Source organism: Apodemus sylvaticus, chromosome 5 (genome assembly GCF_947179515.1).
Source record: "Apodemus sylvaticus chromosome 5, mApoSyl1.1, whole genome shotgun sequence".
In the NCBI taxonomy this organism is placed as follows: domain Eukaryota; kingdom Metazoa; phylum Chordata; class Mammalia; order Rodentia; family Muridae; genus Apodemus; species Apodemus sylvaticus.
The window spans coordinates 15,413,562-15,428,688 of NC_067476.1; the positions used below are offsets into that span (position 1 = coordinate 15,413,562).

General features: G+C 43.1%; 2 protein-coding genes across 2 annotated transcripts in view; one reads left to right on the forward strand and one right to left on the reverse strand.

The window, feature by feature from the left end:
- The window catches only part of LOC127684133 (olfactory receptor 1J4-like), a 63,174-nt gene that overhangs the window by 28,421 nt on the left and 19,626 nt on the right, over positions 1-15,127 (forward strand). The gene's annotated exons all lie outside the window — the stretch shown is intronic.
- LOC127684134 (olfactory receptor 50-like) lies at positions 124-1,071 on the reverse strand. The gene has a single exon (XM_052181099.1). It carries the CDS (start codon positions 1,069-1,071, stop codon positions 124-126), a length of 948 nt encoding a protein of 315 aa, XP_052037059.1.

Genomic DNA, 15,127 nt, shown 5'->3' on the forward strand with positions numbered 1-15,127 from the left:
AAAAACTGACAAAAATTATATAGGTAGAATACTATTCTGGAAAACACAGACTCCAAAAAGAAAACCTCATCTAAAAGCTCTACATGAGTAGGTGTGAGAGGACTTATGTCAGTCAATAAGAAGTCACTGTGAACTTGATCTCCTGTTGAGCATATTTCTCAGTGCTCCTTTTATATCTCTGTTCCTTAGACTGTAGATAAAGGGATTCAGCATGTGTGTGACCACAGTGTACATCACAGCCACAATTACATCCTTGTCATTACTGTTATCAGTTGAAGGAAAAAAGTATAGTCCAATAATGGCTCCATAGTACAAGGAAACCACAGAGAGGTGAGAGACACATGTTGACAAGGCTTTGTAGAATCCCTTGGTGGAGGGAGTTCTTAGGATGGTGGTTCCAATGTAGCCATAAGAAACCAGAATGCATATCAATGGCACAGTTATAATTACCACTCCTACAGTGAAGATAACCAGTTCATTGATGCTGGTGTCTGAGCTAGACAGCTTAAGCAGAGCAGCAAGGTCACAGAAGAAGTGGGGCAGAGTGTTTCCCCCACAAAAAGAGAGATGTGCAAGAAGAAGGGTATGTAAACTGGCACTGGCAAAGGACAAGACCCAGGATACAGTTAACAGTAGGACACAGAGAGTCTGACTCATGATGGTTTTGTAGTGTAGAGGGTGGCAGATGGCCACATACCTGTCATAGGCCATGGAGGTCAGAAGAAAGCTGTCAAGATCTGCAAAAAATAGGAAAAAATACACCTGGGAAATGCACCCAGTATATGAGATGGATTGACTGTTCATCAACATATTCATGAGCATCTTCGGAACTGTGACTGATGAGAAAGAGATGTCTGTGAAGGCCAAGTGACTGAGGAAGAAGTACATGGGGGTGTGGAGGTGAGAGTCCAGCCTGATGAGAAGGATGATGAGCAGGTTCCCCAGCACAGTTGTCAGGTACATGGCCAGGAAGAGGGCAGAGTACAGGCCTTGGTCCTCTGCCTGAATGGGGAGTCCAAGGAGGATGAACTCAGATGTGATACTATGATTATTCCTTCTGATACAGCTCATTTTCTCCTTTTCTGGAAATGAATGAAATAGAAACATAAAAAAGAAGTACCCGTGGCTCTTATGTAACACCCCCCTCATTTTGAAATCAGTCTGTCTGTTCATTTATGCCCCAGCTCAGCAGTGTTTGGCAATACTAACAAGGTAGTGATCATCTTGTCAAGGCACATCAACTCATAGCTTTTGGAAAAACTAGGAAGTACTGTTTTGTGAGTTCAGATAGAAACCTAGATTAGGTAATTAGGATGTAAGGTCATGAGAATTACTAGTGTCTGGTGACAGTGGGATTAGAGCATGTGAAGAACAGGCAGTTTGAGCCCAGGTTCAGCCTGGAAATGTATAAGGTTGAAGGATTCCTGAGAAGCTAGGTTATGAAAGCCTTTCCAGTTTAGAACATTTCTAGTTCTAGTCTCAGGGTAGTAGAAAGTATTGGTGCACAAAAAAAAGTTCAACAAAAGCAATAACCACATTTCTAAATAGCTTGCTGTCTGCTGTTGTGGAGAGCAAATTGTAGAGCAGTGTTGTCCATAAGAACCTCTAGTTGCGTCGGCCTCCCACCAGTCAGGAGAGAAGCATCCATCTTGGATCCGTACTCCAGGAATCGGACAGACTGAGGTACACAAACATAATCCGAGGCCAACACCGCGGTGGTCTGAGCCCGACGGGCGTTGGCCTGCACCCAGGCCCTGGGCGGGTCGGGGGGCCATCGGGGTGCCAACCCAACCAGGAGGTTTTTTGCCCAGGCCTGCGAGTGCGCCGCCGCCATTTTGCCTGCAGGACGACAGAGAGCTCAGGCGGGCAGACCTGTAACAGGCATAGCCTAAGGCTAACAAAGCGGGGGTCCAGGCCCCAAAAGGCACAGGACTGACCCCAAGAACTGGGCGGCTTGGTGGGCCATCTGTGAGTCAACCCGCCCAGGTGATTGTTAGCAAAGCAGACTCTCCCGGCGCTTTCAGGGAGCGCGGGCGCGCACGCCCGCCATCCTAGTCACCTGGCAAACCCAATTATCAGTCATAGCCCCAGGGGAACTTTGCTCGGACCTTGGCCTCCCAGGCTTTTGCCTGGACTCAGGGACTGGGCGGCCAGGCTAACCTTGTGTGCGACAGCCCGGTTGGCAGATCGGCTGCCCAGCTGAGTGAGCGGAACACAGGGGAGGTCACAGTAGCATACACGGTCGGCACTCCCTGGGAGTGCACACGGGCTCCATCTGCTCCACAGACACAATCTGGGGCAAGGCCTCAGGCAGAAGCCCCTAGCTCTACTCTCTCCGCTTCCGGATCCAGATCAGTCTGGGCGGCAGCATTACATCTCCAAGTCCTGCAAGTGGCTAGCTGGGCTTCCGGGCGGCCAGCTGGGAGAAGTCAGTGTGCTCCAGTGAATCCAGCGGGCCCCAGCGGGAGCCTTCGGGTGCCTGCTTTGGGATCGGAACAGCCTGGGCAGCAGCACACTGTCTACAAGCAGTGCAGGAGGTAAGCTGTGCACCAGAGGCCAACTGGGAAGGGGCAGCTTGCACTGGTGAGTCCAGCACTGACAAGATAAACTAACACCAGTGAGATCTAGATGGCAAAAGGCAAACGCAGGAACGTCACTAACAGAAATCAAGGCAATATGGCAACATCTGAACCCAATTCTCCTCTACCAACATGTCCTGGATACCCCATCACACCAGTAAAACTGGAATACCCAAAACATAATCCACACATCAAATGAGGTACAAGAAGAAAGGAGGAGTGACCCCTGGTTCTGGAAAGACTCAGTGAAACAGTATTCAGCAAAACCAGAACGGGGAAGTGGGAAGGGGTGGGTGGGAGGACAGGGGAAGAGAAGGGGGCTTGCGGGACTTTCGGGGAGTGGGGGGGGGGCTAGAAGAGGGGAAATCATTTGAAATGTAAATAAATTATATCGAATAATAATAATAAAAAAAAATAATACACTTATGGTTCTTAAAAAAAAAAAAAAAGAACCTCTAGTTGCTTCAATAATTTAGACATAACTCCCATGCTTATGGTTGGATTGTGTCCGCAAAAAATAAATAAAAACAAATACAATTGAAGGTATATGCAGTAAATTTGGAAAAAATCCCACCAACCAGTACTGAGAAATAAAGGTAAGCAAAATGTGATATTTTCTACTCTTTTCTCAGGAAATAAGTATGACTCATTTTCAATAAAATTGTTATATGTACATTTCTTTTTATGGTATCATCTCAAAATTTAATAGTCAGTTCAAGACAAATATCCAACTGAGGTTACTGGCATACTATACTAAACATAGAAGTAACAGTTAATAACACACTGTGGATATACACTGAAACACACAGATACTTTGATTGTTATTCAACATACATCTCTATACCTGCTTCTATGTGATCTCTTAGGTGATGAGAATAGATACTTCCATCAAAAAATACATTAATGATAAAATTCTTCCATTTATTTCAAGATGACATAGAGATTGTTAAAATGGACAGAATCTCTAAGGATGTACATTACACTTCTGCAGGCAAAAGAATTATAAACTAATACTCAAGTTATATAATTATATCAATATACTTTTGGTCAAAACTGCTGAAAAATTGGCATCAGTTATAAGCTTTTAAACTTCCAAGAGCCAAGAGGTCTTATGTCCATACCCAGCTCAAATTAGAGTGAGTGAAATATAATAGCTTCATTCCTTGGAGCCCTTCTGGGAATGGAGCTACTTGTTGCAGCAGACATTAAGGATAAATCCTTAGAGAATGCATGCTGCTAATAACAAAATAACCAGTAGGAACTTGGTGACTCACAAAGGTTTTTAATTTTCTGGTCCCCTTGAGGAAAATGTGATTCAGAATCCATAATGAACCACACTGAATGTTAAGAGTGATAAGAAAGATTTCTTGTTTCTGAACTCTCTGACATTTTTTGGGAGTATACGTGTGATTGATTGAGTGTGTGTGTGTGTATGTGTGTGTGTGTGTGCGTGTGCATGTGCGTGTGCGTGTGCATGTGTTTACATATGAGTGTAAGTAGGTGCACATGATATACACATATGTATATGAGGGTCCTCAGCTATTTTACCACCTTTTTCATTTTTTTTTAATTATTCAGTTTAAATCCTACTCACTGACTCCCTCCAGGTTGTTACCTCCCACAGTCCTTTCCCCATCTCCCAACCCTTTCTGCTCTGAGCATGTGGGTTCCCTGAATGTACCTCCACCCTGGTACTTCAAGTCTCTGTTAGGAGAGGCTCTTTCTCTCTCACTGAGGCCAGACAAGGCAGTCCAGTTGGAAGAACATATCTCACATACAAGGTCTCTGCTTGAAATTGCAGATCCTTGAATTGGCTAGATTCACTTGTCTCCTAGCCCAAAAGATACTTTTCCCCACCTTGCCCATACTGAGATATTATGTAAGCCATACCATGATCAATAGTTTTTTAAAAAATATATTAATTCTTTGAGACTTTCATATATGGTACCTTCAGTTATCTTTCCATTTCATCTCAGTTCCACACTTCCCATTATATACTCATACAACTTGTGTCCCAAATCTTTTTTGCTCATTCATTAATTTATTTACTTTACATCCCAATCCCACGGTCCCTTCCATCTTATCCTCCCTTTCCTTCTCTCTTATATCTGCTTCCCTCATCTTCCCATGCCTTTCTCCTCAGATTACAGGAGGCCTCCCATACATATCAACTGCCCTTGGCATATTAATCTATAGTAGGTGTAGGTATAACCTCTATTGAGATTAGACAAGGTAGCCCGTTAGGGGAAAGGGATCCAAAGACAGAAAACCCAGTTAGAGACAGCCCTTTCTCCTGCTGCTAGTTGCCCAACATGAAGATCAAGCTACACATGTGTTCAATATGTGTACAGGGCCTAGGTTTGTCCCATGCATGCGCTCTGGCTGGTGGTTCAGTCTCACTAAGTCCCTATGTGTCCAGGTTACTTGATTCTTTATGTTTTCTTGGAGGTGTCCTTGACATTTATGGTTCCTTCCATCCTTTCTCCCTTTCTTCCAGAAGATTCCGCAAGCTCTGCCTAATGTTTGACTGTGGTTCTTTGCATCTTTTCCATCAGCTGATGGGTGATGTCTCTCAGATGATAGTTATGCTATGCTCCTGTCTTCAAGTATTGCAGAATATTACTAATAGTGAGGTGGGCTCTCACTTATGGCATGGATCTCAAGGAGGACCAGTCATTGGTTGGCCATTTCCTTAATTTCTGTCCCATCTTCATTCATGCATATAATTTTCCATTTATTTATTTATTTATTTATTTATTTACATCTTTTTTTTCTTTTTTTTTTATTTTTATTTTTTTATTATTCGATATAATTTATTTACATTTCAAATGATTTCCCCTTTTCTAGCCCCCCCACTCCCCGAAAGTCCCGCAAGCCCCCTTCCCTTCCCCTGTCCTCCCACCCACCCCTTCCCACTTCCCCGTTCTGGTTTTGCTGAATACTGTTTCACTGAGTCTTTCCAGAACCTGGGGCCACTCTTCCTTTCTTCTTGTACCTCATTTGATGTGTGGATTATGTTTTGGGTATTCCAGTTTTCTAGGTTAATATCCACTTATTAGTGAGTGCATACCATGATTCACCTTTTGAGTCTGGGTTACCTCACTTAGTATGATATTCTCTAGCTCCATCCATTTGCCTAAGAATTTCATGAATTCATTGTTTCTAATGGCTGAATAGTACTCCATTGTGTAGATATACCACATTTTTTGCATCCACTCTTCTGTTGAGGGATACCTGGGTTCTTTCCAGCATCTGGCAATTACAAATAGGGCTGCTATGAACATAGTAGAACATGTATCCTTATTACATGGTGGGGAGTCTTCTGGGTATATGCCCAGGAGTGGTATAGCAGGATCTTCTGGAAGTAAGGTGCCCAGTTTTCGGAGGAACCACCAGACTGATTTCCAGAGTGGTTGTACCAATTTGCAACCCCACCAGCAGTGGAGGAGTGTTCCTCTTTCTCCACACCCTCTCCAACACCTGCTGTCTCCTGAATTTTTAATCTTAGCCATTCTGACTGGTGTAAGATGAAATCTTAGGGTTGTTTTGATTTGCATTTCCCTAATGACTAATGAAGTTGAGCATTTTTTAAGATGCTTCTCCGCCATCCGAAGTTCTTCAGGTGAGAATTCTTTGTTTAACTCTGTACCCCATTTTTTAATAGGGTTGTTTGGTTTTCTGGAGTCTAACTTCTTGAGTTCTTTATATATATTGGATATTAGCCCTCTATTTGATGTAGGATATTTATTTACATCTTAATTAAAGCCACCCTTTCCTCCTTGTCCCCCCTCACATAGCCCTTCTTTTATCTCTCCTCCCTTTTTCCTCTGACAATGGGGAGACTCCCTTTGGTATCACCTACCCTGGCACATCAAGTCACTGCAGCACTAGGTACATCCTCTCCCATTGTAGATAGACAAGGGGGCCTAGTTAGCGGAGCAGGATCCACAGTCAGGCAACAGAGTCAAGGACAGCCCTGGTCCAGTTGTTTGTGAACTCACATAATGACCAAGCTGTACATCTCAGGGGGGTGGGTGGAGAATGGCTAAGTCTAGCCCATTTAGTTGATGACTGAGTCTTTGGGGGAGCCTCCAAGTGTCCAGGTTATTTGTCTCTGTTGCTCTTCCTGTGAGGTTCCTATCTCCTCTGGGTCACTCAATATTTTCTCAAACTCTTTCACAAGACTCCCAAACTCTGGCTAATGTTTGGCTGTGGGTCCCTGCATCTGTCTTTGTTAGTTACTAGATGGAGGACTTAAAAAACACGTATGCTAGGTTCCTGACTGCAAGCATAACAGAGTATTATCTATAGTGTCAGGGGTTGGTTCTTGCCCATGGGGAGGATCTCAAGTTGTGTCAGCCATTGGAGTGCTTCATCTTTGTCCCTGCACTTCTTGTAGGTAGGGCAAATTTTGGGTTGAAAATTTTGTGGTTGTGTTGTGTTCCCCATCCTTCCATTGAAAAGTTTTGCCTGGTTGTAGGAGGTGGCCTTTTCAGTTCCATATTCTCTATTTTAGGAGTTTTAAGTGCGTTTATTCTCACAGACTCCTGGAATCTGTCCTATGTTTCTAGCTCATCCCAGAGATGCCCCCGAACTGATTCCAGTTCTCTCTCCCTCAGTTCCCTCAACACTTGGTCCCTCCTGTTACCTCCTGATTCCCCCCCCCCCCCCGCCACTGACTCATTTTTCTCTCTTGTCCACCTCTAATGTCTATTTTATTTCCCCTTATCAGTTAGAATCAAGCATCCTCCCTTGGTCCTTCCTTATTACTTAGCTTCTTTGGGTGTGTGGATTGCAGCCTGGTTATCCTGTACTTCATGGCTACTCTCTACTTACAAATGAGTACAAATGATGGTTGTCTTTCTGTGTCTGGGTTACCTCACTCAGGATTTACTTTTAATAGTTCCTTCCATTTGCTGAAAATTTCACGATGTCTGTTTTTAATAGCTGAGTAATATTCTATTGTGTACTTTTTCTTTATCCATTCTTCAGCTGAGGGACATCAATATTATTTCTGCTTTCTAGCTTTTACAATTAAAGCTGCTATGAACATAATTGAGCAAGTATCTTTATGGTATTTTTCAACATAACTTGGGTATATGCCCAGGAGTAGTATACCAGAGTCTTGAGTTAAAACTATTCTCAATTTTTTGAGAAAGTATGATTCTCCCTTTTCCTTGGGGGATGTTGGCCAATGGGAGCAGAGTCAAAGGTTCTGACAACTTGTGAGTACAATTGAATGACAAATTACAGGAATCAGTTTCAATGAGGCAGCTCAAATTTCTTCCGGGGTGAGGGGAACATATGGGCAGAGGGCAGCAGCTAGGTGCTGTTAGATGCTGATAGGTGAACACCTGATAAATATTCACAGTAAACTTCATTTGCATTAGGCAGCACCTTCCTATCATCTATGTGGTAGCCAAATACCCCATTATTATATGGGCAGCCTGAGGAATGCTCTCGCAGGGAACTACATTGAAGGTCATGCTTAAGAAAGCCCTGCAACAATGCCTAGGGACATCTACCAAATAAGGTCAGACAGAGAGTAAGAAGCCCCACTGGAAGAAAGGAATCCTACATTTTATGCTGAACTCAGACAGCTGTCCACACTTGGTGGACTGCAACCTTCAGCAGTAGGGCCCTCCAACAAGAAACCATCAAATTGTTTTTCAAAATGGCTATTTAAGTTTGCACTCTTACCACCAACAGAGGAGTGTTCCCCTTGCTCCACATTTTCGCCAGTTGTTTGAGATTTTGATCTTATTCATTCTGATATGGGTGAAAGATGGAATCTCAGGGTAATTTTGCTTTGCATTTTCCAGATGACTAAGGAAATTTAACATTTCTTTAAGTGCTTCCCAGACATGAAAGAGTCCTCTGTCAAGAACTTTCTGTTTATCTTTGTATCCCATTTATTAACTGGATTGTTTGATTTATTGATGTTTAATATCTTGAGTTTATTGATGTTTATATATTTTAGATATCAGCTCAGTAATGCATGTAGGGTTGGTGAAGATCAAATAAACAATTTATATAGACCCATAACCCCCAAAGAAATAGAAGTAGTCATTAAAATCTCTCAATTAAAAAAATAAAGCTCACCCAGTTGGGCGGCGGCGGCGGCGGCAGCAGTAGCTGGTCCAGCTGAAGGGCCATCAGCGGTGGAACCAAGGCGACACAGGGTCCAGTTAGGCCCTGCACCCACGACCACTGACCTTCGCTGACCAGCTGGGCGGCAAGCAGCTGCGGTTCTGCGGAGCCTTTCACTGCACAGAAGCCACTTCAGAACTCGGCTTCCCGCCAGTCAGGAGAGACTCACCTCCATCTTGATTCCGGGCTCCAGAGATCGGACAGACTGAAGTACACAAACATAATCCTAGGCCCAACACCGCAGGGGTCTGAGCCTGACGGGCGTTGGCCTGCACCCAGGCCCTGGGCTGTTCGAGTGGCCATCGGGGCGCCAACCCAGCCAGGAGTTTTTTTTGCCCTGGCCGGCGCACGCGCCGCCATTTTGCCTACAGGACCCAGAGTGCTCGGGAGGGCAGAGACGGCTAACAAGCGTAGCCTGAGGCTAACAAAACGGGGGTCTAGGCCCCAAAAGGCACAGGACTGACCCCAAGAACTGGGCGGCTTGGTGGGCCATCTGTGTGTCAACCTGCCCAGGAGGTTATTAGCACAACAGACTCTCCCGGTGCTTTCGGGGAGCGCGGACGCGCACGCCCGCCATCCGGGTCACCTGGCAGACCCAATTAACAGTCATAGCCCCAGGGGAACTTTGCTCGGACCTTGGCCTCCCAGGCTTTTGCCTGGACTCAGGGCCTGGGCGACAAGGCTAACCTAGTGTGCGCCGGCACGGTTGGGGAAATCAGCTGCCCAGCGGAGTGAGCGGAACACAGGGGAGGTCACAGCAGCATACACCTTCGGAGCTCCCTGGGGGTGCACACGGGTTCCATCTGGTCCACAGACACAATCTGGGGCAAGGCCTCAGGCAGAAGCCCTCAGGTCAACTCTCTCTGCTTCAGATCAGCCTGGGCGGCCGCACCACATCTCCAGGTCCCTCAAGAGGCTAGTGGGGGCTTCTGGGCGGCCAGCTGGGAGAAGTCGGTGTGCTCCAATAAATCCTGCGGGCCCCAGCGGGAGCCTTCAGGTGCCTGCTTCAGGATCTGAACAGCCTGGACAGCAGCACCCTGTCTACAGGCAGTGCAGGGTGTAAGCTGTGCACCAGAGGCCAACGGGGAAGGGGCAGCTTGCACTGGTGAGTCCAGCACTGACAAGACCAAGTAACACCAGTGAGAGCTAGATGGCAAAAGGCAAACGCAGGAACGTCACTAACAGAAATCAAGGCAATATGGCAACATCTGAACCCAATTCTCCTCTACCAGCATGTCCTGGATACCCCATCACACCAGTAAAACAAGATTTGGATCTAAAATCACTGGTCATGATGCTGGTACAGGAACACATGAAGGACATACTTAAAGAAATTCAGGAGAAAATGGATCAAAAGTTAGAAGCCCTTGCAAGGGAAACACAAAAATCATTGAAAGAAATCCAGGAGAATACAAAAGCCAACAAGGAGGAAATGCAAAAAACACTTAAAGAAATACAGGAGAACTTTGGTCAACAGGTTGAGGTCATGAAAGACGAAACACAAAAATCTCTTAAAGAAATACAGGAGAACTTTGGTCAACAGGCTGAGGTCATGAAAGAAAAAACACAAAAATCTCTTAAAGAATTACAGGAAAGCACAAACAAGCAAGTGAAGGAGCTAAGCAAAACCATCCAGGATCTAAAATCAGAAGTAGAAACAACTAAGAAAACTCAAAAGGAGACAACTTTGGAGATAGAAAGCCTTGGGAAGAAATCAGGGGACAGAGATGCAAATATCAACAACAGAATACAAGAAATAGAAGAAAGAATCTCAGATGCTGAAGATTCCATAGAAACCATGGACTCAACAGTTAAAGAAAATGCAAAATGCAAAAAGCTTGTAACCCAAAATATCCAGGAAATCCAGGACACAATGAGAAGACCAAACCTAAGGATTATAGGCATAGATGAGAGTGAAGATTTACAACTTAAAGGGCCAGCAAATATCTTCAATAAAATTATGGAAGAAAACTTCCCTAACCTAAAGAGAGAGATGCCCATGAATATACAAGAAGCCTACAGAACTCCAAACAGACTGGACCAGAACAGAAATACTTCCCATCACATAATAATCAAAACACCAAATGTTCTAAACAAAGAAAGAATATTAAAGGCAGTAAGAGAAAAAGGCCAAGTAACATATAAAGGAAGACCTATTAGAATCACAGCAGACTTCTCACCTGAGACTATGAAGGCTAGAAGGTCCTGGGCAGATCTCATGCAGACTCTAAGAGAACACAAATGCCAACCAAAACTACTATATCCAGCAAAACTCTCAATCACCATAGATGGAGAAACTAAGATATTTCACGACAAAACCAAGTTTACCCAATATCTATCCACAAACCCAGCCCTAAAAAGGATAATAGGAGGACAACACCAATACAAGGAGGGAAACTTCACCCTGGAAAAAGCAAGATAGTAACCTTTCATCAAACCCAAAAGAAGTTAAGCAATCAAATTTAAAAAATAACGCCAAAAATGATAGGAAGTAACAATCACTGTTCCTTAATATCTCTTAACATCAATGGACTCAATGCCCCAATAAAAAGACACAGACTAACTGACTGGATACGTAAACAGGACCCTACATTTTGCTGCTTACAGGAAACACACCTCAGGGTCAAAGACAAACACTACCTTAGAGTAAAAGGCTGGAAGACAATTTTACAAGCAAATGGTCTCAGGAAACAAGCTGGAGTAGCCATTTTAATATCAGATAAAATTGACTTTCAACCCAAAGTCATCAAAAGAGACTCTGAGGGACACTTCTTGCTGGTCAAAGGAAAAATACAACAAGAAGAACTCTCAATCCTGAACATCTATGCTCCAAATGCAAGGGCACCCTCTTTCATAAAAGAAACTTTATTAAAACTCAAAGCACACATTGCACCTAACACAATAATTGTGGGTGACTTCAACACTGCACTTTCCTCAATGGACCGATCAGGAAAACAGAAACTAAACAAGGACACAATGAAACTAATTGAAGCTTTGGACCAATTAGATTTAACTGATATATATAGAATATTCTATCCTAAAACAAAAGAATATACCTTTTTCTCAGCACCTCATGGTACCTTCTCCAAAATCGACCATATAATTGGTCACAAGACAGACCTCAACAAATATAAGAAGATTGAACTAATCCCATGCCTCCTATCTGATCACTATGGAATAAAAGTGGTCTTCAATAGCAACAGAAACAATAGAAAACCCACATACACGTGGAAATTGAACAATACTCTACTCAATGATACCTTGGTCAAGGAAGAAATAAAGAAAGAAATTAAAGACTTTTTAGAACACAATGAAAATGAAAACACAACATACCCAAATCTATGGGACACAATGAAAGCAGTGCTAAGAGGAAAACTCATAGCCCTGAGTGCCTCCAAAAAGAAAATGGAGAGAGCATACATTACCAACTTAATGACACACCTGAAAGCCCTAGAATAAAAAGAAGCTATTTCACCCAGGAGGAGTAGAAGGCAGGAAATCATCAAACTCAGGGCCGAAATCAATTAAGTAGAAACAAAGAGAACCATACAAAAAATCAACAAAACCAGGAGCTGGTTCTTTGAGAAAATCAACAAGATAGATAAACCCTTAGCCAGACTGACCAAAGGGCACAGAGAAAGTATCCAAATTAATAAACTTAGAAATGAAAAGGGAGACATAACAACGGAAACTGAGGAAATCCAAAAAATCATCAGATCCTACTACAAGAGCCTGTACTCAACACAACTGGAGAATCTGGAGGAAATGGACAATTTCCTTGACAGATACCAAATACCAAAATTAAATCTGGACCAACTAGACCATCTGAACAGTCCCATAAAGCCTAAAGAAATAGAAGGAGTCATAGAAAGTCTTCCAACCAAAAAAAGCACAGGACCAGATGGTTTCAGTGCAGAATTCTACCAGACCTTCAAAGAAGAGTTAACAACAATACTCTTCAAACTATTCCACAAAATGGAAACAGAAGGAACACTACCCAATTCCTTCTACGAAGCCACAATTACGCTGATACCAAAGCCACACAAAGATCCAACAAAGAAAGAGAACTTCAGACCAATTTCCCTTATGAACATCGATGCAAAAATACTCAATAAAATTCTTGCCAACCGAATCCAAGAACACATCAAAACGATCATCCACCATGATCAAGTAGGCTTTATCCCGGAATGCAGGGTTGGTTCAATATCCGGAAATCCATCAATACAATCCACTACATAAACAAACTCAAAGAACAAAACCACATGGTCATTTCATTGGATGCTGAAAAAACGTTTGACAAAATTCAGCATCCTTTCATGCTTAAAGTCTTGGAGAGAACAGGAATTCAAGGCCCGTACCTAAACATAGTAAAAGCAATATACAGCAAACCGGTAGCCAGAATCAAACTAAATGGAGAGAAACTTGAAGCAATCCCACTGAAATCAGGGACCAGACAAGGCTGCCCCCTTTCTCCTTATCTTTTCAATATTGTACTTGAGGTACTAGCTCGGGCAATTCGACAACATAAGGAGGTCAAAGGGATACAAATTGGAAAGGAGGAAGTCAAACTATCATTATTTGCAGACGACATGATAGTCTACCTAAGTGACCCAAAAAACTCCACTAGAGAGCTCCTACAGCTGATAAACAACTTCAGCAAAGTGGCAGGTTATAAAATCAACTCAAGCAAATCAGTGGCCTTCCTATACTCAAAGGATAAGCAGGCTGAGAAAGAAATTAGGGAAATGACCCCCTTCACAATAGCCACAAACAGTATAAAGTATCTTGGGGTGACTCTTACCAAACATGTGAAAGATCTGTATGACAAGAACTTCAAGACTCTGAAGAAGGAAATGGAAGAAGACCTCAAAAAATGGGAAAACCTCCCATGCTCATGGATCGGTAGAATCAATATAGTTAAAATGGCCATTTTGCCTAAAGCACTATACAGATTCAATGCAATACCCATCAAAATCCCAACTCAATTCTTCACAGAGTTAGAAAGAGCAATTATCAAATTCATCTGGAACAACAAAAAACCCAGGATAGCTAAAACTATTCTCAGCAACAAAAGAAAATCAGGGGGAATCAGTATCCCTGACCTCAAGCAATACTACAGAGCAATAGTGTTAAAAACTGCATGGTATTGGTACAGTGACAGGCAGGAGGATCAATGGAACAGGATTGAAGATCCAGAAATGAACCCACACACCTATGGCCACTTGATCCTCGACAAAGAGGCTGAAAACATCCAATGGAAAAAAGATAGCCTTTTCAACAAATGGTGCTGGTTCAACTGGAGGTCAGCATGCAGAAGAATGGGAATTGATCCATCCTTGTCTCCTTGTACTAAGCTCAAATCCAAATGGATCAAGGACCTCCACATAAAGCCAGACACTCTGAAGCTAATAGAAAAGAAACTGGGGAAGACCCTTGAGGACATCGGTACAGGGAGAAAGTTTCTGAACAGAACACCAATAGCGTATGCTCTAAGAGCAAGAATTGACAAATGGGACCTCATAAGGTTACAGAGTGTCTGTAAGGCAAAGGACACCATCAAGAGGACAGATCGGCAACCAACAAATTGGGAAAAGATCTTCACCAATCCTACATCAGATAGAGGGCTAATATCCAATATATATAAAGAACTCAAGAAGTTAGACTCCAGAAAACCGAACAACCCTATTAAAAAATGGGGTACAGAGTTAAACAAAGAATTCTCACCTGAAGAACTTCGGATGGCGGAGAAGCATCTTAAAAAATGCTCAACTTCATTAGTCATTAGGGAAATGCAAATCAAAACAACCCTAAGATTTCATCTTACACCAGTCAGAATGGCTAAGATTAAAAATTCAGGAGACAGCAGGTGTTGGATAGGGTGCGGAGAAAGAGGAACACTCCTCCACTGCTGGTGGGGTTACAAATTGGTACAACCACTCTGGAAAGCAGTCTGGCGGTTCCTCCGAAAACTGGGCACCTCACTTCCAGAAGATCCTGCTATACCACTCCTGGGCATATACCCAGAGGATTCCCCACCATGTAATAAGGATACATGCTCTACTATGTTCATAGCAGCCCTATTTATAATTGCCAGATGCTGGAAAGAACCCAGGTATCCCTCAACAGAAGAGTGGATGCAAAAAATGTGGTATATCTACACAATGGAGTACTATTCAGCCATTAGAAACAATGAATTCATGAAATTCTTAGGCAAATGGATGGAGCTAGAGAATATCATACTAAGTGAGGTAACCCAGACTCAAAAGGTGAATCATGGTATGCACTCACTAATAAGTGGTTATTAACCTAGAAACCTGGAATACCCAAAACATAATCCACACATCAAATGAGATACAAGAAGAAAGCAGGAGTGTTCCCTGGTTCTGGAAAGACTCAGT

What these genes read in the sequence shown, in the direction of transcription:
- LOC127684134 (XM_052181099.1), bottom strand. Translation starts at nt 1,071, where the DNA reads ATGAGCTGTATCAGAAGGAATAATCATAGTATCACATCTGAGTTCATC.